The sequence below is a fragment of the Chelmon rostratus genome, chromosome 5 (assembly GCF_017976325.1).
Source record: "Chelmon rostratus isolate fCheRos1 chromosome 5, fCheRos1.pri, whole genome shotgun sequence".
NCBI lineage: Eukaryota > Metazoa > Chordata > Actinopteri > Chaetodontiformes > Chaetodontidae > Chelmon > Chelmon rostratus.
The window spans coordinates 2,323,873-2,347,118 of NC_055662.1; the positions used below are offsets into that span (position 1 = coordinate 2,323,873).

Genomic DNA, 23,246 nt, shown 5'->3' on the forward strand with positions numbered 1-23,246 from the left:
TCATCACATATAGAGGCAATGCTTCATACTTTCAATCATGCAGCCTCTTGTTTTTATCATTACACCATCGTCATGGACCTCGTCATTGACTATCTACTAATAACTGGTACAGAAGGTATATGAACATGATTACGTGGTCAATACATAACTAGCTATAGATTTAAAGAATTCAGTTGGTGATGATAATCTTCACCCCTACGTTTTAAAACTTGCTGCACTGATTATAGTCAGCTGCATGATATATATTTTTAACCTTTCAGTTTTAGCAGGTATATTTCCTAAGGTCAGGAGGACTGTGGTGGAACAGACCATCCTAACAGCTGTACGGCCATTTCTAAATTATCATGCTTAGGGAAATACCAGCATCTCTTGTAAAAAATAAATAATGCCATGTAGGGATCAAGAAATGAATCAACAAATTACCTAGGCTCAACCTTTTAGTTTCGTATTCAGCCACATAGTAGGCACAGCACTGTCACTGCTGCCGCCCTTGTTTCAAATTATTATTATTATATAATTACTAGTTTGGCTTTTGGCTCGGTTTTATTTATTTTTAAGCCCTTATGTTTTTTTTCCAGCTCCTTAAACTACTTCTTTGCTGCCTTTTAATTTGAGCCCTTATGAAACACACTCAAAATGTTTTATTATTTCACTGATTTGGTTTTTTTTTATAATTTGCCTGTTTTATCTGCATTTTTAACTAAGCCTCCTATTGGTGTTTCTAGGTTCTAGGATCTTGTGTCTATGTTTTTTTTACTTAGCTATATTGCAAATAAAATCTCCACCTCAGTCTATTTCCGAGTTAAAATAAGGTTTGAATGAATGAATCAATTTATGGAACGTAAGATTCCCATCTTCAGCAGGAGTCAGTGGGCTTGGCTCTGAGACACAGACAGAGTAGGCAAGAAAGGAGTACGAGACGGACTAATGCAGCGTTGGTTTAAGTCTTTTCATATTGTGGACAGTAAGAAAAATATAGACAGTAGAAGTAGTGTTATAGTAATAGTATTAAAATCCTGTTCTTTGTCACTTTGTGTTTATGTGTTTAGGCCAATGATGCCTCAGGGAACACGTGGAACTGGCTGTACTTCATCCCCCTCATCATCATCGGCTCCTTCTTCATGCTCAACCTGGTGCTCGGTGTGCTGTCAGGGTGAGTACAGACTTTGACGTTGACCTGAGCTGAGGTTTTAAGACTTTTTCCATGTACTCCACTCTTAACCTGACCTGTTTGGTCATGTGATGGCTGCCTTTGCTCAAGATAAAACAAAATGAAAACTTTTTGCTTTGGTATTTTTCCTCATTTGTCTTGCTCTCTGCAGTTGTGTCTAGTCAATGTGACATGCAGGCATATGCCAAGTCGTGTTTGCCTATGTCCAAATGTCCATGAGATGGAAACTCTCTTTTTTATTCATATTATTAAACAAGATAAGATATATCTAACAGCAATAATATTCTCAGGTGAGCACTGTGAAGACAGTTATACACTCCCATCACTTAAATTTTATAACATACTGCACACAAGCATTGACTACTGATTACATAGGATCAAAGGTTTGTGTTTGATTGTTGTTCCACCAACATGATATAATGGCCATTCAAAACACATGCTAATGCAAATACAATATTCCAAAAATATTGCATGAAAATACAGCAAGACTAAGTCAAATATATATTGCTGGACTGTGTACTGTCACTGTCCGTAACTGTGGCCAGATTGTTACATGGATGGTCAGTGGCGGTATCGTTAATGTAAACTCTAGCGTTCCCAGTAATGTTTGTTCTTAATGAATACTTACATCTGAAAGTGTTTGATTTGAAAGAGAACTTATAATGAAGCAGATGGTTTTGTGTATAATCTGTTCACTCAATCATTTCATTCATTCGGAAAGAAAAACAACAAAAACTGAGAAATGGGTCAGAATTTTGTTTTTTCATCAAAGAGGAAAATAACATTTTTTTTCCTGGTTTCATATGAAGTGCATAATCAAAACAAACAAGAAAATCAAAATCAGAATATGACTCGTACTGACGCGTACTCTCCAGAGTTATCCAGGGATTATTTAACAGGTATTAGATTACGAATGAAGCTTCTTTGAGAGCTGTGGCCACTAGATGTCGCTGTATGACGTATGTTACATCAAAGCACCAGCTAGGCCCTAACGAGGCCTGAACAAGAGCGTCTCCTATTTTATTATTTGTAGTACATCACAGGATCACTGTCTAACCTCCCACAGTTAAAAACAGTGACGACAAAACTGGTTTCAACGGCGGGGTTTAATGCAGTAAAACCTTGCACACTATTTCTCCTCCTACTTTGTTCACTCAGTAATAGTAAATGCGCCTCTCTGTGAAAGTCTCCTGACGACATAACTCAGGACTGTTCATGCCGATTCATTTTAAAAGAACCACAGCCACCAGGGAAGCTTTAACACTCCACCAACCAATGGTGTAACTTCATCACTCAGTCAGGGACAGACTTTATAGAGGGCTGGCCCCACTTTGCTGTGATCCACCCAATAAAGAGAAGCACAGAGCTGTTAACGTTAGCCTAAACTCTGATAGCATCCAGGATCTGCGCCCACACAGTGGAGAAATACACAGTGGATGTGCCTCTCGTGAGTGGGTGTTTTTTTAATGTAACCTCTAACTTTACAAATGATTGCAGTTAGCAAGTGATATTCTAGCTTGGCTTTGGAGTTAATTCTGGTTTACTACAGCAGGTAGTAAGTTATTCAGATGTGCTGATGATTGCAGTTTGCATTAGCGCGCACTGCAATCCGTTCATTACACTTTCCTCTGGTGTTTTGTATGTAACTACAGCCAAATAAACACTGCTTTAACAGTGACAAGCTGCAAAGGGGATATTTGGAGGAGAGGTTTAGCAAAAAGTCCTTGAAAAAAAACAATATTAAGGATGACTTTTCTTATCAGATCATCACTAACAAGAATTCTATGACTTGCATTCAGACATCCCACATGCAAAGATTTTCCCTTCTTCCACAGTGTGCACTTCTCTCGCATTTACTAATTTAGGCATATTCCACATCTGTGGCAGCTCCAATGTAATATTCATGAGGTTTTATTAAAACATAAATTCACATGATTACAAGTCTGCCACACCATGAGCAGACGTTATACTGTACATGGTGTGCAGAGCCTGGCATTGTAATTCTGTGAAACACACTTCCTCATTTATAAAGCAGCAGCAGATGCTGAGCTGTCATCACCATTGAAAAGAGCATCATGGGAGAAGGCTGTGTTTTTATTGCCTCTTTTGTAATATTGCTTTGTGGTTATTATCATCTTTCTTCAGCTCCAGCAGTCTCTGGATGTTGCTCCCCATCCTCCTCTCATGTGCAGCATCTAAGCGACAGTGTATCATCCATACCAAATCATGACAGGAATGTGATTTTTCCACTGGGGCGTGTCAGTTGTGTCAGTTGCTAGGTTGTTGGTCAAAAGTTGATAAACTTTGTCCCATATAGCTTTAAATGCAAGGATGTCGGGGTCAATGAAATACAGTCAAGTTTCTTTGTTTTTTTAAAACCCTGGTGCCTGAGTCTGGAGTCAGAGGTAAACCGGATTAAGATTTTTATTCCTGTGTCTGGAGATCTCATGTTTTTTGGGTGGTCTGTCATTTTCGTGAACAGGATCTCAGCAACGCCGTGAAGGAAGTTCTTCAAATTACATAACATTTTGGTGGTTGAAGGTCACTGTGACCTCACAAAACATGTGTTTGACCGTAGCTCAAGAATTCATACGCTAATTCTGACAAATTTTATTTTAAACCGTCTCATAGGACAAAATGATGAAGTGATGACATTTTATATCCCAAAGGTGAAAGTCCAACTTTCAACCGTGACATCATAAAGTACTTCAAAAACAGTTTTCCAGCTATTATTCAACACCATGACTCAGGGACAAAAGCACTCAGGAAACTGTGCTGATTGAACAGACGGTCTGTGCTGTCAGGTTGAACATGTGTGTGAAGCATCCACATTTTACCACTTGTAGCTTCTTAGCAGCAGCAGCAGCAGCATTGTAGGCCACCACAGGCGCATTGTTTCTGCTGATATTGATCTTCAGGTGATTGTTGTTGCTCCATGTGATGAATCAGTACTCCTCTGGAAAAATAGTCTCTAAGTGAAGACAACATGTTTTCCTCTGGAAATGATTCACTGGAATCATACATTCAAAGATTAACTGATTAAATTCATCTTAGTGGGAGACTGCTGCGTTTTTATTGCCTCTTTCGTGATATTGCTTTGCAGTTATTATCATCTTTCTTCAGCTCCAGCAGTCTCTGGATCTCTAAATTTTTTTTTGCCATGAAATACACTTAATAACCTTTATTAAATTCCTTCAAAGTCTTCACTGCATATATTATATGAGTCTGGACAGACAGGGATGTCAATGCAACTTGACTGGTTGGCAGAGGTATACATCTGAGGCAGCAATCATAGTCTGCAGATGACAGAGAGCAGAGAGTTACAATATTGATCAAAAGGTGATGAAAGGTTCTAATCTAAAAATGTTTCTGAATCAAACAAAAAAGAAATTAACTATATTGTTATCTATCTGTTGTATCTATTATTATCACTCACATATACAGAGAACAATATAAGAATCATAGTTCTTTTTACAAACCCCAGAGACAAGTGACTGAAGTAAAGATAACTGTTTATTATGACAGATGATATGTGATAATTAAGTCTTATCGGAAAGTCTTTGGTGCTTAGACTCCACAGGGACACTTTGTAATGGAGGGGCATCGCCCTGAGCAGCAGCAGTCCAGACACTGGTGATGGTGGTGGCTGATGACTCTGTTGATTGATAGGCTGATGATGATGACGATGAAATGATGAAGCTGAAGATCTGAGAAGACTCGGTAGTGATGGGAAGGTGCAGGGGTGTGCGTAACAGCAGCATGAAAGAACTGCGGCAGAGAGCCAAAAGACAGCAGCGAGGTGATAGGAAGGTTTGTCACTGCTGTTGGATACATGTGACCAGCTAATAACTGACAGCCAATGACAGCAAAGACATCATGAGTGAGCATGCGTGAGAGGAGTGAATGCTGGAAGATATGAAAGATAAACTAAGAATGCAAAATAATCGTCTTCCTGACTGAACTTCCTCTAGAGCTTCATTAAAACATCTGCTTATTCTGAATTTGATGCAGCAACAGTTTCAAACAAGTTGGGACAGGAGCAGCAAAAGACTGGGAAAGTTATGGAACGCTCCAAAAACACCTCACTCAGGGTTGTACCACTGGGGCAATGCATGAAACAGAGCTACATTTCCTGTTAGTTAGTGTGCTAGTTAGTTAAACTCTTATTATTATTATTGCCTGATTAAAACACAAAACTGTCCTAATACATTTGACCTCACTGTACATCACTATTATTAGAAATCGTCAGTATTGTTGCAGTGTAGCTTCCAGCCATCAGTGGCAGCACCAGGAGAAGAACTGTTTTACCCCTCCCCTCCCTTTCCAACATCCTTTCAATACAGGACTTTATTAGCATTAGAAGGCAGAAACTGGTCCATCTCCATGACACTGTTACCTGGTAGTATTATCTTGCCCTCTACTTTATACTCTCCCTTTAATCAGTGTTTCCACTCCCATTTTTTGCACCGCTGTTATTCCTGTTTTTTCTTCATCTGTCTGAGCTAATTCAGATAAATGGATGAACACAGAGTTGTATTCATATTCACTCTCCTGTTGCTTAATTTTAAGGTCATTAATTCTTGAAAGCCACAGTGCTCTATGTTCCAGCTGGCTGCTCTGCCCTTGCTGATAAGACAGCGTTTCTCCCTGCTGGTGTGAAATCTATTTCCTCGCTGTGCTTCTTTTTGGAATCAAGGTGAAAGACTTTCTGTTCCTTCAAGCAACTTCAAGTAATTTGTGGAACACCTTTCATTTTTCTTCCAGCCTTAATTCGTGCCGCTACTTGCAGGACAGAATAATGAATCTCAACTTTTTCTTGTTTACTTAATTTTGATGGTTAATTAATTGGGTCCTGTTGGGAGCTGAACAGTCAGCTGAACGGAGCTATTAATGTGTTTGTTTGGACTGGTTTTCGTCACACCTCGAAGGATGTGATTTTAGTGTTTTGTTGTCAGCATTTTAGCTCCAAATTTTTATCTCGTGGTATTCCCAGAGATCAGTTTTAGGCCCATTATTGTTTCATTTGTAATTGCTGCCTCTGGCTCAGCTCAAGAAACACAACGTGTTGTACCATAATTATGCTGATGTCACCTTATTATGCAATCCCTTGTCCCCCAATGACCTGAGCCCTCCTGACATATCTGAATGTATCAAGGATATTGATAACTGGATGTCTTGTCATGTTTTACAGTTAAACAGTGATAAAGCAGAAATCCTGGTTATCAGGGCAGAACCTAATCTCTTTAAAAATTGTCACAACCTTGGCATCATCATCTACATTAACAACATAGTTACAACTGGATTTTACCATTTAAGAAAAATCACAAAGGTGAGGTGATTTTTACCCCGGAATGAAAAAAAATGTCCTTGCTTTTATTTCCAATTGACTACTTTAACATGCTGCTCAGAGGAATATCCAAAAGCCACCTCGATTGACTGCAGCCACTCCTGAATGCAGCTGCCGGAGTTTTAACTAGAAAAACGAAATATGACCAGATAACACTTGTGCTGAGGTCATTACCCTGGCTTTGTTTTCAAGGCCCTATGTGGCCTGGCACCACATTATCTCTCTGATCTGATCTCTTTTCCTATACATACTTTTTGTGGCTGCAACTTCTGTGGTAGCTTTCGCTCTTTGCAGCACATTGTACTTCCACCTGGAATGAAATATGCTGTATAAATAAAGTTTTGCTCGCCTTCTTGCTCATCAGCTCCCCACAAGCTAAAGCAAGTGTGCAGCTTGAGGCTTAGCTCTAAATGTGACCGATATGGTTTATGAAAGTCAGACAGTTATATATATATTGTATATTTATGTACCAGAAAAAGCAAGGTTTACCTTTTCAATTCCAGATTTCCTGTCCTTGATCCCAATCTTGATCTTATCCAAATACCAGAGTGCTATCATTGAATCAAATGAACAATGAACGATGACATTTTTGAGAAATTTCAATGTATCTTTGGATCCCGTCATAGCACCTTTTGTTCTGCCTTGACTTCATAAGAAAATCTTCCTCCTCTACGTCTACTCACTTCTCACTTGCAGTATACCATGACTTCCCATCCCCAGTTGTTTTCTTTCTGCATCTAAGTTACACAAGTTGTCAGAGTTTCATTTTAATTCTGACAACACTCATCTATATGGCTGTCAAGTGACATCAGACGAAGCTGGCTTATCATGACCATGGAGTTTGGCCACAATTGTGCTGAGGGCCCTTACTTGCACTTTCATACTTTGCCGTCCACACCTCTGTCCACAGGACATGGCTAGTCAAAAGAAAAACCAAACACAAATAATGTAAACAATGAATTCTTCTAATTATCATAAAAGAAGACAAGAGACAATTTCGTCATTGATCAAGTCATTGAAGTCCAACTTCTGAACAAATCCATATTCAGTGGCCATAAGTGACAGCTGGTTCAGTTGTGTTTGTTTTTAACCTACAACATTTGAGAAAAGCAAACATTGTCCCATGCCGCTGCTGACAGGAAGCATCAGATACAGTGTTAATGTGCATGTTAGCACATGGTGACTGCAATCCACAAGTCAGCATGGTTTTTAGTAGCCCTGCTCATCAGAGAGACACTGTCAGAATCAGGGGGATATCGCAACTGAATGAGTAATCACTCCGTCTCTAACTGGCAACTTGAAGTTTACTCTGTGCAGACCCACAAGTATGGCTTTAGTGTCACTTCATTGCCTCTGCTGCAGGATGACAATGACCAACCAACAGTGAATCCAAGATCATTTTATTTGGTCCTCTCCGTGTATTTGACCCATAAAAAACTTGGTAGTAAATAAATCAATGCTTCTTTTTCCAACATAGAGCCTTATTTAATTCTACTCCTGACATGGAGGAAGCCATCCATGCTTTTAGCTTTTAAAGTGCTGTAATTTCCCTGCCTCAGCCAGAGTTGTCTCTAATGGCGACGAATTGGCCCAGCATTCTTAACCACTTCAGGGAAGCGTGACCACACCACCTAGCCTCCTTTTACTGGCTACATACACTGGCTACCTTTTGGAATCAATTTGAAAATGTAATCCATTACATTCCTCGATCCAGGCTTGGGCTGCCTGTGTTAGAACTGTTGCAGCCAAACGAGGCATTCTACTTCTGTATCATCTTTCCCTTCATTTGATATATTTCTAAAGACGGAGATCGTAATTTGAATAATAACAACCTCCAGCCGCCATTAACTAGGCAAGCTCTCATTTCAGGTGATGATTTGTATGCATATTAGTGGATTTTAAACTTTCTTTCTGTTGTCTTTTCATATTCTCTAAACATTTGCACAGATGCTGTACATCCGTTGCACATGTATAAACACAGAGAAAGACTTGACAAAAGCTTTTGAAGGCAGGTAGCTTTTAGCCGCCCCCTCTGTGGTTATCTTGTCCTATCTGTTTCCTGCCCTCTCCACAGAAGTTGTCAGATGGCTTTACAGTTACTAGGGAGGTGGAAGGTCACTGATGCTGTCTGGCAGGGCCGTGCGGGGGCCATGTCATTGTTTAAAGGCCACGATCTGAGCTTCAGAGCAGGCAGGAGAGCAGATACATGCAGGGTTGAGAGGCTGCAGATCCCCCGGGGAGGTCGGGGCCATTCCCTCAGCTTTTATCCCATCAGCGTGGGCAGGCTGGGAGAAGATGTGGCTGTGATCAAAGTAGAGCCCCCAACCGTGTATTCTGAAATCTCCTCTCACACCTCTCCACTTTGTCTAACTTATGCTTTTACCTGACAATGTGTCTTACATACAGTATGTCAGATAAAAACACAATTTGAGTAGGATCAAAGTTTCTCCATGTCTGTCTGTTTTCCTCTGGCATTATCTTGCTGCTTTGTTCTGTGTGTTGTTGTGGTATGGTGACAGTGAGACTGTTGGGAGACCCAACCAACCTTTGCTCCTCTGTGTGGTTTTTTGATGCATGGTGCACAAGTGGGAGGTTCATTCAGAACAGAGAGCACAAAGACACTTGTTGGTGTTTTCGAGGAATGTGTCTTATGTCCACAGCTGTTTTATCCTATATGAATACTATATGAAAAGCTTCTCCTGCCGGTCATTATACCCCTGCAGCAGTCTGAAGGACATATCTGCAGCCTCTGATTAGAGAAGCCCCATGCTAGAGGACGGTGCCAATGTAAACCTACAAATGACACCAGGCTGCTACAGAATATCCACACACACCTCTGCACACATGAGACAGGTCCATTTTAATTCTGTATTCAGTCTATTTATGCAGGGGACATCAGATTCCTGTGGTTTATTAAACCTGTGCATCACAGCCTTTTTTAAAACTTTTTTTAAAAATCAGCAGTTCATGTTTTATTCATGAAATGCAACCAAACGCTGCTGTGCCATGTTTTAAGATATGATGCAAGGATTTGCAATGTAGAACAGCAGAATTCTGACTTAAATAGCATCGGACTGATCATCAAACTGCTTAACCATAATTTTATTTCTCTCATTGTTGTACTAATCAACCGTTAAAAAAGGCCTGCCTCTGGCTGGAGAAATGTGGTGCTGAGTGTCCACGTCTACTGCTCTGCACCATCCAGACAGCAACATGACTGCCTGGAGAAATACACTCTTCATTTGTTGAGCTGTTGACATCATGCCTCACTGTGATTGGCACAGTAGCTTCAGAGTGACGAGACTAGCGATGTGACTGACTGAGAGCATATTTATGAACCACCACACCGTCTGATCTATGTTCACCCTCTCCCAGCGTTTTTGCACTTTGCGCTGCTGCTCTTATGTGAACCAGAATAACAGGTGAGCTTGGAGACGCCCACACAGTCTGTGCACTCAAGACCTACCACGCCGTGTTTCTCAATGCCCGTGCGCAATTAAAAGAGAGCCCATTGTATGCATACACACATGCACATACACACGTGCATGCATAAAGTAAATACTGTACATACACACAAAGGTTTGCATGCAACACCTACATAGTGCGAGAATAGACACACACTATATACTATATTGTACCATAATGCATTTTGAATTCTGTTGTGTTTCTATACATGTGCATATTTTAATTGGTCTGGCTGTTCTGTACATGTCTGAAGGTTTGTGATTATCCACTTTAATGTGGATCAGACTCTTTGTGCAGTGTTTATGTTTGTGCTCATGCTGGCATATGTATCAGTGTGTGACACAGTGTGAAAGTGTGGCTGAAAGCTGCTACAACGCTGGGAAATCCTAGCTGCCACCATCTCTCCCTGTACACACACACACACTCCCACACATACACTTACACACACAAACACAAGGATGCACTGCACACACACTATAGAGAGAAAGATATGTAGCCACAAAATTAGATTTAGGCACACAGGCAGGAACGTATACAAACACACTCACACACACCCTCAGGAAGGCAGGCAGACAGCCACTGCAATGCAGAATAGAGCTTCCCCCTCTGCTGTGTGGGAGACACACCAATCACTGAGTGGTGGGGGTGGACTGGAGATCCCTTGCTCTGTTATTTCAATAGTCTGTCTTTTTCTCGCTTCTCTCTCTCTCTCTCTCTGTCTTTCTTTACTGTGTCTCTCCACCTCTTTTTTCCTCTCTTATTCCACCTCCCCCTCCCTCCCACATCTCTCACATATCTCATTTCCCAGCTCATTTAAATTGAAGACTGGCTTATTGCCATGACATAGCCCTAACCCTTATGTTGGCAAAGCAATACAGTGGCAGTGGAGAGAAGAAATGAGTCATATAACAAAAATAATGTCATATTGATAACATTTAATATTAGAATATTAGAATCTGAGCATTATTAAATTGGGAAAGTATGTGCTGTTTGTGTACATATCCCATTTGTAAACAACATACTGTCATATACATTCATTTTTTAATCTCTCTGCCTATCAGCTGGCCTTTGCTGCACTGTCACCACACAGAGAGGATGTAACTCTAACAGGGGAGATGAGTAAAAAGAGAGAAAAAACCCATAACCACGTGTCACTGTTGCCATTCAGTCAGACGTAGGCCTGTTTTTACAAATTGGCTCTTATTTTTGTACTTTTGCTCATTCCCATCAGTAACAATCACATTCATATTTACATTGATTTAACCCCTTGACGCCTAAATTTATTTAGAATTACTTCTTTGTGTTTCTGCTTTCAAATTGATCCTAAATTAAGAGTTTGTTAATTTTTCTGTTGCACATACAATAGATCTAAATTTAGGTAGGTTCACCAACTAGAACAGGGTTAAATCAAACAGTATATGTCCACTTTTTTCAATGCTTAAATGCAGTAAAAACATCTTTTTTGTGTATTCAAAATTCATTTATTTCATCAAAACAGCCACAAAATTGGCTCAAAACCATTACATTGTAACAACAATTAGATCAGGGGTTCATTCACTTTGACCGGTCCGACGAGAAACCAGTGCTTGCAAAAGGTTTCTAGGTGTGTGTTGAATGTGCACAAACTGGCATTAGAGGAATGCATGTACGATTCAGCTGCAATGTGGATTAAAGTGGTCTGATACGAATTCACGACAATTGGCGTTAACGGGTTAACATTTCCATCAGAACTGTTAGAAATATAAATATAAGAATACTTTCAGATAAATTTTGTAACATTCAAAAGCTAATTTATCAGGTGTGTTTCAAATGTATACATACAGTATATGTATACAACATATACAAGATTTTTCATCATCTATTGACTTTCCCGGCAAGCTTTTTAGCTCCTTTCATTACAAAATAGGTGGCAAAACTAGTCATTACGTTGTTTATTATTTCTGAGCCATATGTTTTCCCTGGAATCTGTTGACCACATCTTAACATCTGAGCGATAATCTGAGATATATCCTACTGCTGTTCTGTGCCAAAATGATCCAGAGTTAGTTACTGCAAAAGGCCAAAGACCAAGTGAAGTCACAAGTCATTGGTGTTGAATTTCAAATCTGTCTTGATTTTTTTCAAGTCAAGTCTAAAATCATAAGATTCCTGAATTGAGTCTGTCTCTGTGTCACGTGACCGGGCACCTCAAAGGTCATCGTTGAGAGAAAGGACAAAGGAGTGCCTCACTCCACGTAGACAGATATTAGCTTGTTGTCCAAGCATGACACCACCCTGCTGCTGACGGTTCAGCTATTCCACAATGTGACAGGACACTGACTCTGTCTTGCCTGCTGGAAGTCAGCCTGCTATATACCTGTCAACGGTGGAGTGCTCCAGGGTCTGTGTGTTGGCTTGTCAGATCCAATAAACTTTTCTGTGTGTGTGTGTGTGTGTGTGTGTGGTTTCTTTGTGGTTTCTACAGTGAGTTTGCCAAGGAGAGAGAGCGGGTGGAGAAGAGACAAGAATTCCTGAAGCTCCGCAGACAACAGCAAATAGAGAGAGAGCTAACTGGGTACCTCGAATGGATCTGCAAAGCAGGTCAGAAACAAATATGCACTTTGGCCAAACGTGGGTTCTAAATGTGGGTTTAGCCCTCACTAATCATTGTAGGTACATTTACATAAAAACTGCAATCGTAAAAACTGGATCTTGACACAAATATGACTCCATTATGACTACTTTGAATTCAGGTATTTATTTGTGTTGCAGAGGAGGTGATGCTGGCTGAGGAAGACAAGCACGCAGAGGAGAAATCTCTGGATGGTGCCTGGTACAAAAGGAAACACAACAACTCTGGTGAGGACTGATATCTTCAGAATCAATTGTGAAGACAGAAAATAACTATCTTTTTACAATTTAGCACCATGTTAGACGGGTAGTTAGGTGTTCACCACCAACTGTACTTATATCAGAACTAAAACACACTGATAACATATATATAAATAATCAGCAATTCACAGGGCTCATATTATTTAGTTTTTAGCTGATAGTTACAAATAGGTGCTCTGTTAAGGTACATTTGTTTCCTACGTCCTAAAACATTTGCAAAGCCTTTGTTCAAAGCAGCTGGCTGTCCTTCTTCCTCTTGCTCCATCACTGCCTATGTTCTACTGTACATGACATCTGTTACCAGTAACAGCTGTCTACAGTCAACCAAATTTTGCATTGTGTCTTCCCCTAGGTTGTGGATTATTTGGACTTCCTTGTGTGCAGAGAACACAAGATTCAAACAGAACAGCTCTGTAGTACTATTAGTGGTCGAAATCTCCACAGAGAGTTTTAGGGCACTTTCACATCGGTGGTTCAGTCCATTTTGTCCATCAATTCATTTTCTTCCGCTTATCCGGGGCCGGGTCACGGGGCCAGCAGTCTAAGCAGGGATGCCCATACTTCCCCCAGCTCTTCGAGGGGGTACCTGCGGGCGAAGGCCTGGCCACCAGGAACTCGCCTGCGAGCCCCAACCCCAGGCCTGGCTTCAGGGTGGGGCCCCAGTAACACTTGTCCAGGCGACATAGTGGTCCTTGTTTTTATGTCTTTCATCAGGGGCTGTGGAACCGCTCTCTGTCTGACCCATCACCTAGGACCTGTTTGCCTTGGGAGACCCTACCAGGGACAATAAGCCCCAGACAACATAGCTCCTAGGATCATTCGAGTACTCAAACCCCTCCACCACAATAAGGTGGCGGTTTAAGGAGGGGAAGCTCTCCCATCCAAGTACTAACCAAGCCCAACCCTGCTTAGCTTCTAAGATCAGACGAGATCAGGTGTGGTCAGGGTGGTATGGCTGTAAGCCCCCTCTCATCCAGACAAAGTAAAAGTAAAAAAAAGGAATCTTTTGTCTTTTAGTTCTGGTCTGGTTCATGTTTACAATAGCTCTTTGCAAAGAAACCACGAGCTGTAAACACAAGGTGATAGGGACTGACAGATAACTCACTGACTGGCCTGGAAGTGGACTGAGACCTTTCTTTTCATGCAGTCTTGGTCTGGGTGTTTATTCTCCATCAGGATTGGACTGATAATTCAAACCAACCCAAATGAACCGCACTAACCAGGCAAAGGCATTCGAGTGTGCTTTAACTGAACCAAACAGGTGAGGTGTGAATCCACCTGTACAGTCACCGTAAAAGGCTGTTTAAGGGACCTTTTGCTTCCTTATTTTGGAGCATTTACTGTTGAAACTGGTTATAGGTTATTGTCACATCGCACACTTTTAACCTGTCAAAGCAGGAAGATTAACACAGGCAAACATTACATTAACAATGGCTCCTTTCCAGTAAGTGTCCTGGTACGCCATGTCACATGCACACGACCAGAGACCTGGAACTGGACCACCTAAATGGACTGTAGCCATCATTAATCTTAACTTAACTGTGGGAAAACCTTCTTCTGCCTGCTGGTTGTCATTTCAAGTCCTAGATAATGTGGAATTTTTGACAGCAATGTTATCTTCCAAAAAAACTCAAGCGTCAGCAACTCAATCACTCGCAGTGAAATCACAATAAAATGCAGTGTTGACTTAATTCAGTTGATTTAGCTAATTAAAAGGGATACTCTGTGCAGTGTTGAGTCTGGTTTCACTTGATAATGAACTGCTACTTATGTAATACAATCAAATCTGCTAGATTAGACAGTAAAACTGGATTGGGGTGTTTATTTCACTGGAATGGAACAGAGCCATCCTTCATGTTATTGGTACCACCTGTGCCTTTCCTGCTGTGACAGATCCAAATGTCTGCTGTGACAAAGGCCTGTCACGTTAGCCATCTCTTATGAGCCTCAAGGTCCATTAGCTCCCATCCGCCTTAGTCACTTTAGAGGTAGTGCTTTTAACCCCGGGCTTCTTTTCATGCCTTTCATTAGTATTGCATTAGTACATCTGATATATCCACATTTTGAATTGAACTTACACAGTATTTATATACTTGAAATATATATACTCCTATACTATTCCTATATTATTAGACAATGCAGACTGTAATGTATATTAATATAAAAGCACTAAAGTTTGAAATATTTTTTAAATGACATTTGGTTTTTTAGTACACTGATGTACGTCAAACTGTCACATCTACCACCATCTGGGCAACTTCCTAACTGAGTTATCAGCATGTGGCTGATACAGATCATTTCCTCTAGCACCCTCCTCTGAGGAGTGTGTGTGTGTGTGTGTGTGTGCACTCACACGCATTCTGGTCTTATCAAGGCCATTCTGCCTCTCATCTGCATCTTCACCCGGGGTAACAGCCACAGTGATTATGGGTGCCAGGGTGGAAGGGTAATGAGATTAAAATGAAGTACAGAGAGCGAGGCTCACCGGAGTTCAGAGGCAGTGTGGGAGTATGAGGGCCCTTCACGTGATTTTAGAGCTCTTCTCTTCTCTGTAGTTTTGATACGCTCCCTGCTTTTTTAAATAGTGCTCAGCAGCAAAGCTGAACTGTGATAAGTTATGAAATGGTCAGTTGGGAAGAAAATTTGGAATATTTGGCAGCACTTTAGTTCATTATCACAAGAAAAATGTTTAGAACACTGATACTTTTTAGCTGGCACACATACACTGCAGCAGTGGTCCATATAAGTAACTGTATATCAGATAATGTAGTACATGTGGTCAAACCCTTTCCTTTATTTCATATTTTAGCTTTCCTATATGTTTCTTTTTTATGTTTTTATCTTACCTGGATATTATTTTTTACACTGATTTCACCTTTGTGAAACATTTTGTTTTGAGAACTGGAACTCCAGCAAGGGAGCATTCATGAACCGGCAAGCATGAACTGAATAATAAATAAATGGATAATGAATATATAATGATAAACTGGCCAGATATAGCAACATAAGAAAGTTGTGAGACAAAGTGTGACAGCATGGTAAAAGCAGAGAGGATGGACAGCCTGAAAGTTTATGAATAAAGATCAACACAGGCAGAGTAGGAATTAGTTATTAGAAATTCACCTTCATAAAAAGAAGAAGTGACAAAGCATCTTACTTATTGAATTTTGGTAAAATCTTCATGCATCTCAATTAATTCTTAGTTGTGGCTTCATGACTCGGGTGATTTATTATTTTCCATATTGTATTTGCAGTGCTGAAAAGGACCAAGAAGAGTAAGAATGACCTCATCAATGCAGAGGAAGGCGAGGACCACTTCACTGACATCTCATCTGTTGGTGAGGACAATGTCTGAGACACAATATGAACATATTACTGCACGTCTCCAAACTGTCCAGCCTACACATGGTGTCTAATCACACATCTAATCTCACAGTTTAATGGAAAAGAAGAAACTGAGAATATAGGCTGAGAATGTTGTCTCATAAATTTTAAGCTGATGAATATTACGTGGACTGTGGCAGCCACATTACAGGTTAACAGAGTCCAGGTGGCATCACAGAATCCACCAGCTGCCATACTGGTGGGTAGGAAATATGTCATTCTCAGTCATGCTAGATGCATTAATACTGACTGCTGAGTTCCCCATGAGATAGTCTTTTTAAAGATGCCCATCATGCCAGACACACTCTGTGCAAAAAAAAAAAAAGAAGAAGAAGTAAACAACACAAATTTAAGCTTGATCAGATTCCCCCTTTGGTGGCCTAATGGTTAAGACACAAGCCACATGACTTCAGCGTCCACTGTGTGTTTCCTGGGCCACAGCTCTTTGTATCTTTGATCATACCCCTGTCTCTCCCCACATTCCCTCTCTGTCTATACTGACTATCAAATAAAGGCAAAATGCTAGAATGTGATCTAAAAAAAAATCTGATATTCCTATCAAATAAACATTCACTGAGATTTATGCATATCAGCCAGGGGGCAGAAATACAGTACCGTACTACTCAAGGCATAATGTTACAAGTAGTCACTTTGATATTACAAAAGTATGCTGTAGATATTTACATTTGTATTTGTATGTGTGCCATTAAGTAACTAATGAAATGTAGGCTACTATTACACAGGTGTGATAATACTGAACAGTGTGGTTGCAATATGGATGAGAAGTGTGGAGTCATCGGTAGCTGTGTGTTATATTTTTAACTGTTTAATGGATCCCTGAAAAACACTTGACCTATTGTTATTAATGGATGTGTTACATTGCTTCTGCCCTTCAGTACGGTGGGCATATATGTACCTGCATACTTATCAAGACTAAATTAGATGTGGCACTGAAATATTAGATAGATAGATAGATAGATAGATAGATAGATAGATAGATAGATAGATAGATAGATAGATAGATAGATAGATAGATAGATAGATAGATAGATAGATAGATAGATAGATGGACAGATGGAATGAAACGTAGAGTGGGTTAGTGTGGGTCTTCAGGTGATACAGTATGAGTCAGATGTCTGGATTAAAATAGATCAGGAAATAATGATCCCACTAGTCTTCCTGTGCTAGTAATGAAATTCTAATAGAACAATTTTTCTCCTTCCCTTTTGTTTCCAGTCCCACCTGACATTTGGGCGTAATTTAAGCTACAGAAGGTTTAATATAGTACAGGCTCAATGGGAGCAGGGAGCGGGGCTGGTGAAGCCCATGGCACTGTGATCAACCTTAGTTTTAAACGCAGTAACTTTATTGCCATTTTGTATGTTTTGTTCCAACTGCCCCCCCAGGGTCGCCGTTCGCCCGGGCCAGCGTGAAGAGCAAGAACGAGAGCTCGTCTTACTTTAGGAGGAAAGAAAAGAGGATTCGCTTCACCATCCGTCGTCTGGTCAAGTCCCAGAGCTTCTACTGGACTGTGTTGTGTCTGGTTGGCCTCAACACGTTGTGTGTAGCTATAGTACACTATGACCAGCCTGAGTGGCTCACCTATGCACTGTGTGAGTACCAGCAGTTACAGTACATACATAGTGAATAACTCTCATCTAAACCAATGTGCCTATATTGTATCTCTGTGTATCCTACCAATATTATTATATTTAACCATTTAATTATGCATTAAAATTTCTCCCCAAATTTACTGATTCTTACCCCATGGCTTCAAGCACTGAGACTGTTTTTACTTCATAGAAAATTGAGAAGTTGAATTCATAATCAAATCAATCAAATAAAACATGCAATTAAAATTCAAAACACTAAAGGGGTTTTTCCACTACAGCCTTTCTTTCTCTGGTCTGACCAGTAGCCTGTGGTAGCTGCTGTTAGAAAGGCTTGCTGTGTAACAGAGTTGTAAAATGGTACCTATGATCATCTGTTTAGAACCTGATGCATTTTTGCATTTTCTTTAGTTTACATTCTATTTCTAAAGGTGAATTACTGTTGTAGATCTGCAATGATTAGTCAATTACTTGATTAGCTGATCATAAGAACAGTAACTGCCAACTATTCTGATAATCGATGAATCGTATCAGTCTGTTAATGTCAAACATTTGCTGGTTCCAGCTTCAGGACCTTTAAGGATTGGTTGCTTTTCTTTGACATTTCTGACAGTAAATGAAGAGTCTTTTGGTTTTGGACTGTTGGTTGGACAAATGAAACAATTTGAAGACATCACTTTGGGCTCTGGGAAATTGTGTTTTTCACAAACAAATAAATAAATTGATCAATCATGAATATACTCGGCAGATTAATGGCGAATGAAAATAATCTTTAGTTGCAGCCCTATAGTGTTCAGAATGTGACTGAGGTGCCACCTTTTGCTTCAGTCTACGCCAGAAAATCTGACTTGTTCAGTTTATTTGAATCACACACAAAAAAAAGTTCATGGATAACAAAGTAAAGTAAATGTCAATGACATCAAACTACCAACAAACCACCAAAATTCCTGAATATATCATCACCATTAAATCACTCAAAGCCAAACAACAAAACAAAACAAAAAAGATGGATGAAGAAATACCTGTTGTAGTCCTGTTATTTATTATTTTAATGTGCACAGTGTAAGTTATTCCAGTTCCTGGTACATCGAAATGTAAAAGAATAGATACTCATGTTGGTATCAAGCCCAGTATTACCTCTTTGGGAATACAACTCGGCAAGCACAAGTCTACAACACTACGAGGGTGGTGCTGGAGGTATGAGGCTCCAGAGAACTGGATCAAACACATGCAGCTCTTCATCTTACCATTCACTCTCAGGAGAGTGAAGTCTAGATTTAGACCCAGCTCTATAAATCCTAACTTCCTAAGCTGTAATGTAGCTGCTACTATAATAACTGTTAATTTGAAACATAAACACTGTGGTGTCCTGCTTCAGATAGAAAACTGCAAAAGCACAAGTGCAAACATACATCACACAAGTACCACTGCACATTTCACAAACACATGTGAGCAAACATACATCTCACACACTCCGTCATGGGAGAATACAGCAGTTATGTCCTCAAACAATGACTCTCTCTGTGTCTTATTTGCTGTGGGCACAGCTGAACAGGCAGCAGCAGCCCAGCTCTATTGAATTGTGGAAATCAGCAGGAGGCCCTCTTTAACCCAGAGCATTGATCTGTGTGTTTTCTTATTGTCCCTGGACAGACCTGGCCGAGTTTGTATTCCTGGGCCTGTTTCTGGCTGAGATGTCCATGAAAATGTATGGCCTTGGACCCCAGAACTACTTCCACTCCTCATTCAACTGTTTTGACTTTGGGGTGAGTTGTCCTGATCTGGGTTGATTCAAATGATTCAGGACTGGTGTTTCAGGGGAAAAAATGTGTTTGATTATTGCTAGAATAGCAAAAAGGATTGTATTGATGTAGTAGTTGTATAGTGAATATTTGGAATTGAAAGATGTGGAGGCCTGCTGCACTGATCAGATTGTCTTCACAGGTGATCATTGGCAGTATTTTTGAGGTGATCTGGGCTGCCATTAAACCTGGGGCCTCATTCGGGATAAGCGTCCTGCGTGCTCTGCGCCTGCTCAGGATCTTCAAAGTCACCAAGTGAGTCATCAGAAATGTCTGTCTATGAACTGGGAACGCTGATTCAGCCCGAATATTTCGGTATATATTCTTATATATGTCTGTGTGTAGGTACTGGAACTCTTTGAGGAATCTGGTGGTATCCCTGCTCAACTCCATGAAATCTATTATCAGCCTGTTGTTCCTCCTCTTCCTCTTCATCGTGGTCTTTGCTCTGCTGGGCATGCAGCTGTTTGGTGGCCAGTGAGTAATTTGTTTCTACACTTTGTTCTATCCAGTCATATAGAGATATTCACTGTGTGTTGGAAATCTGTAAAAAACATAAATAATAAAAACTTTTAAAATTTTAAAATTACAAATTTTAACTTGTCAGAACATGTAAAGTACCGCTGACATTTTTGAGATAGTGCAGCGATAGTAGGACATGTGGGTACCATAATTCATCAGTGTGTCATCAAGTGTTAGAATATAACAGTCATTACCTTAAAACCTTTAAATCCTAATTCTAATTAAAGGGAGGAGAAAAATTCCCAACAGAATTCGAAGAAAATCAAAGCACATTTCACAGGCTTCTGAAATAAATACAGTTTTCCCTCTCTACTTTATGTTTTTGTCTTTTAATGAGATCCAGACGGCAAAAAGCTCTCATGGATTTTGAAAAGGCACAAAACGAATTCTGCTGTCATTCCAGCCTCCTCTATCTGTATCCCTCACATTGGGGGGAGATGTAATTAGGTCCCAGTAGACAGACAGAGATACAAAATGTCAGCATTAGCACAACTCATCCATTTGAGAAGAATAAACAGTCAGAGATGAGCCATAAGGTCGCACAGACCAGGCACTCAGACGGCTCAAATGTAATAGTCATATATTGTAGTGGAATAATATGCAGCAGTCAAATGGAGAGGACAATTAGCTGCTCCGTCCTCCAGTAGGTGGAGGAGTGGATGTGACTGTGTTCTGTCTCTTGGCGCTTGATCACATTCTGTTTGTTTCCTCCCTACAGGTTTAATTTTGAAGACGAAACGCCGACGACCAACTTTGACACATTCCCAGCAGCAATTCTCACTGTCTTCCAGGTAAAGGTCAACTCCATCATGCTTTTTCCTCTTTCTTTATTTGTACTGCTGAACCAGACTCAGAAATCAGCCTGTGTCTCTCCTGCAGATCCTAACTGGGGAGGACTGGAACGCCGTCATGTATCATGGGATCGAATCACAGGGAGGTGTTCATGGGGGAATGTTCTCCTCCATTTATTTCATTGTCCTCACTCTCTTTGGAAACTGTATCCTGCCCAATTGATCCAAATTGATCCACCTTTGTGGCTGTCAGGCAGCCTTATAGCACTGTTTATCACTGATTTGAAGGACAGCTGCAATTGTAAATATTGATTCTGTTTTCATCAATCATTTGATCTTTTCCTGAGACCACAAATAACCAGACACGCTCCTCAACGTGTTCTTGGCCATTGCTGTTGATAACCTTGCAAATGCCCAGGAGCTCACTAAGGTACAGTATTCTTTATAGCTTTAGATATCTTGGCTTTATAGCAGTATACAGTAGGAGATAGAAGCACTGGCACCATCTTATGTTGTACCTTAAATCAAATCCCACATACACCCAGTCTTTTATATCCCTTTTTGTTCTGAGGGGAATCACCTGTACTGTAATAGCTCACAATAATTCAGCATTATATACATTTCCACAGAGCTAATTCCATCAGTACATCAACAGAGTCATGTCATGTCACCACTCTGCTGCGCTCAGTTTCTCTTCCTTAACAGAAATGCTGTTTAATTCACTTATTCGTATCAGTTGCTTTCACTTTCACATAAAAAACACACCAGGAAAAGGAGGGAAGGTGCTCATTGAACTGCTGGAAGACTTTTGAGTTTCAATGACGGTAACAGTGATCCAAGTGAGTGGAAATAATCTGTGAATGAAAAAAGCTTCTGTCCGTGAAGAGAAAAACAGTGCAGCAGAGTAGTATGATGACTCTCTTGTTGTTCTGAATTAATCAAAACAACAGGTGAACCATTAAAAAATGAAAATAAAGGCCTGTCTCTAACAAAAGTCTGTTTCAAATAGAGTCTTCAGACATTTATAGAAATATGAAACCTGAGAATTTATGGGAGGACCTACGGGAATCTGATTGGCTGGTTCATGAATATTTCACCTGTGTTCACATTGCTTATGTTGGCATGCTTGTTAAGTGTCCACATGTCAACTTGCCTGGTTGCCCTGATCTGCTTGGCCCTCTGTACTGATGATGTTGCTGACATTATGAATGAAAAGAACCAACTGTGCTTCACAGATAAAGGTCATAATTATGTTACATTAAGGCCCAACCTTTAAAAGGACTTGCTGTATGTACTGTATGTCTGCATGTATGTATGTCCTTGCACGTACTGTCCAGGATGAAGAGGAGCAAGAGGAGGCCATCAGTAAGAAGCTGGCACTCCAGAAGGCCATGGAGGTAAAGGAGGTCAGCCCAATGTCGGCAGCGAACATTTCCATTACAGCGTAAGTCAACCTCTGCTAACGTTTGTTCTGGCTGTCTGCAACCTCTGTTCTTGTTTTCTCTCATTCAACACACACCCACAGAAAAAAGACACACAGGATTTCTGGATACCCTTGCTGTACAGCTGACTCACTACCCATGACCAGTTCACCAGTATGTCAGTACACACAAGTGCAGGACGCATGTATGAAGAGTTTTACTATCCATATTAAATCCATAAAAATCCAACCAGACAGCAATTCCAGAACAGCTTTGCATAGATTCATTCAATATTTCAATCTAATGACACACATGAGGAACATTGTAGCTAATTGTAGCCTTTCCATTCTGCTTATTGCCTAAATATGTAGAAAATCTACATAGTTGTTAATGTTTATTTCTGTGAAGACCTGTTTCTCTGTCTGTATTAACACAAACATAAACAACCTTGTCAAAATCTTCTTTCATTGATACTTCCATGTATGGTGTCTGTTTCTAGTTCTGAAATGTGATGAGGACTACCTCTTTGTGCAACAAAGTATGATTTTGACTAACCTCCTAAGAGTCAATGTCCCAATGAGAGTCGATGTTAATCTATATACCCAAACACACATTCTGTTCCTCACTTCTTTTCCTCACAAGGCAGATCCCTGTTTTCTGTCTCCAAAATGACCTTTCCTGTAGCTGTCTGCAGGGTCCTGAGGACAAATCATATAATCAACAGACAAAATGCTGTTCACAAGTGAAGTGATAGATATTTGAAAACTTCTTAAACAGCCAATATGTCCATGACTTTCCATTATATTTTTGACATGGGACCACAATGGCCATTTAAACCCACACATATACAGCATGTTTGATA

At 40.3% G+C, this 23,246-nt stretch overlaps 1 protein-coding gene across 1 annotated transcript in view; it reads left to right on the forward strand.

Moving 5' to 3' along the window:
- Nucleotides 1-23,246, forward strand: part of cacna1ba (calcium channel, voltage-dependent, N type, alpha 1B subunit, a) — a 137,525-nt gene that overhangs the window by 56,239 nt on the left and 58,040 nt on the right. The window contains exons 7-18 of the mRNA XM_041936942.1: nucleotides 1,050-1,153; nucleotides 12,448-12,563; nucleotides 12,735-12,821; nucleotides 16,109-16,192; nucleotides 17,645-17,851; nucleotides 19,502-19,614; nucleotides 19,793-19,905; nucleotides 19,996-20,127; nucleotides 20,891-20,963; nucleotides 21,052-21,169; nucleotides 21,326-21,393; nucleotides 22,301-22,407. Coding sequence (XP_041792876.1) covers nucleotides 1,050-1,153; nucleotides 12,448-12,563; nucleotides 12,735-12,821; nucleotides 16,109-16,192; nucleotides 17,645-17,851; nucleotides 19,502-19,614; nucleotides 19,793-19,905; nucleotides 19,996-20,127; nucleotides 20,891-20,963; nucleotides 21,052-21,169; nucleotides 21,326-21,393; nucleotides 22,301-22,407 — 1,322 coding nt within the window. The remainder of the gene's footprint in view (nucleotides 1-1,049; nucleotides 1,154-12,447; nucleotides 12,564-12,734; nucleotides 12,822-16,108; nucleotides 16,193-17,644; nucleotides 17,852-19,501; nucleotides 19,615-19,792; nucleotides 19,906-19,995; nucleotides 20,128-20,890; nucleotides 20,964-21,051; nucleotides 21,170-21,325; nucleotides 21,394-22,300; nucleotides 22,408-23,246) is intronic.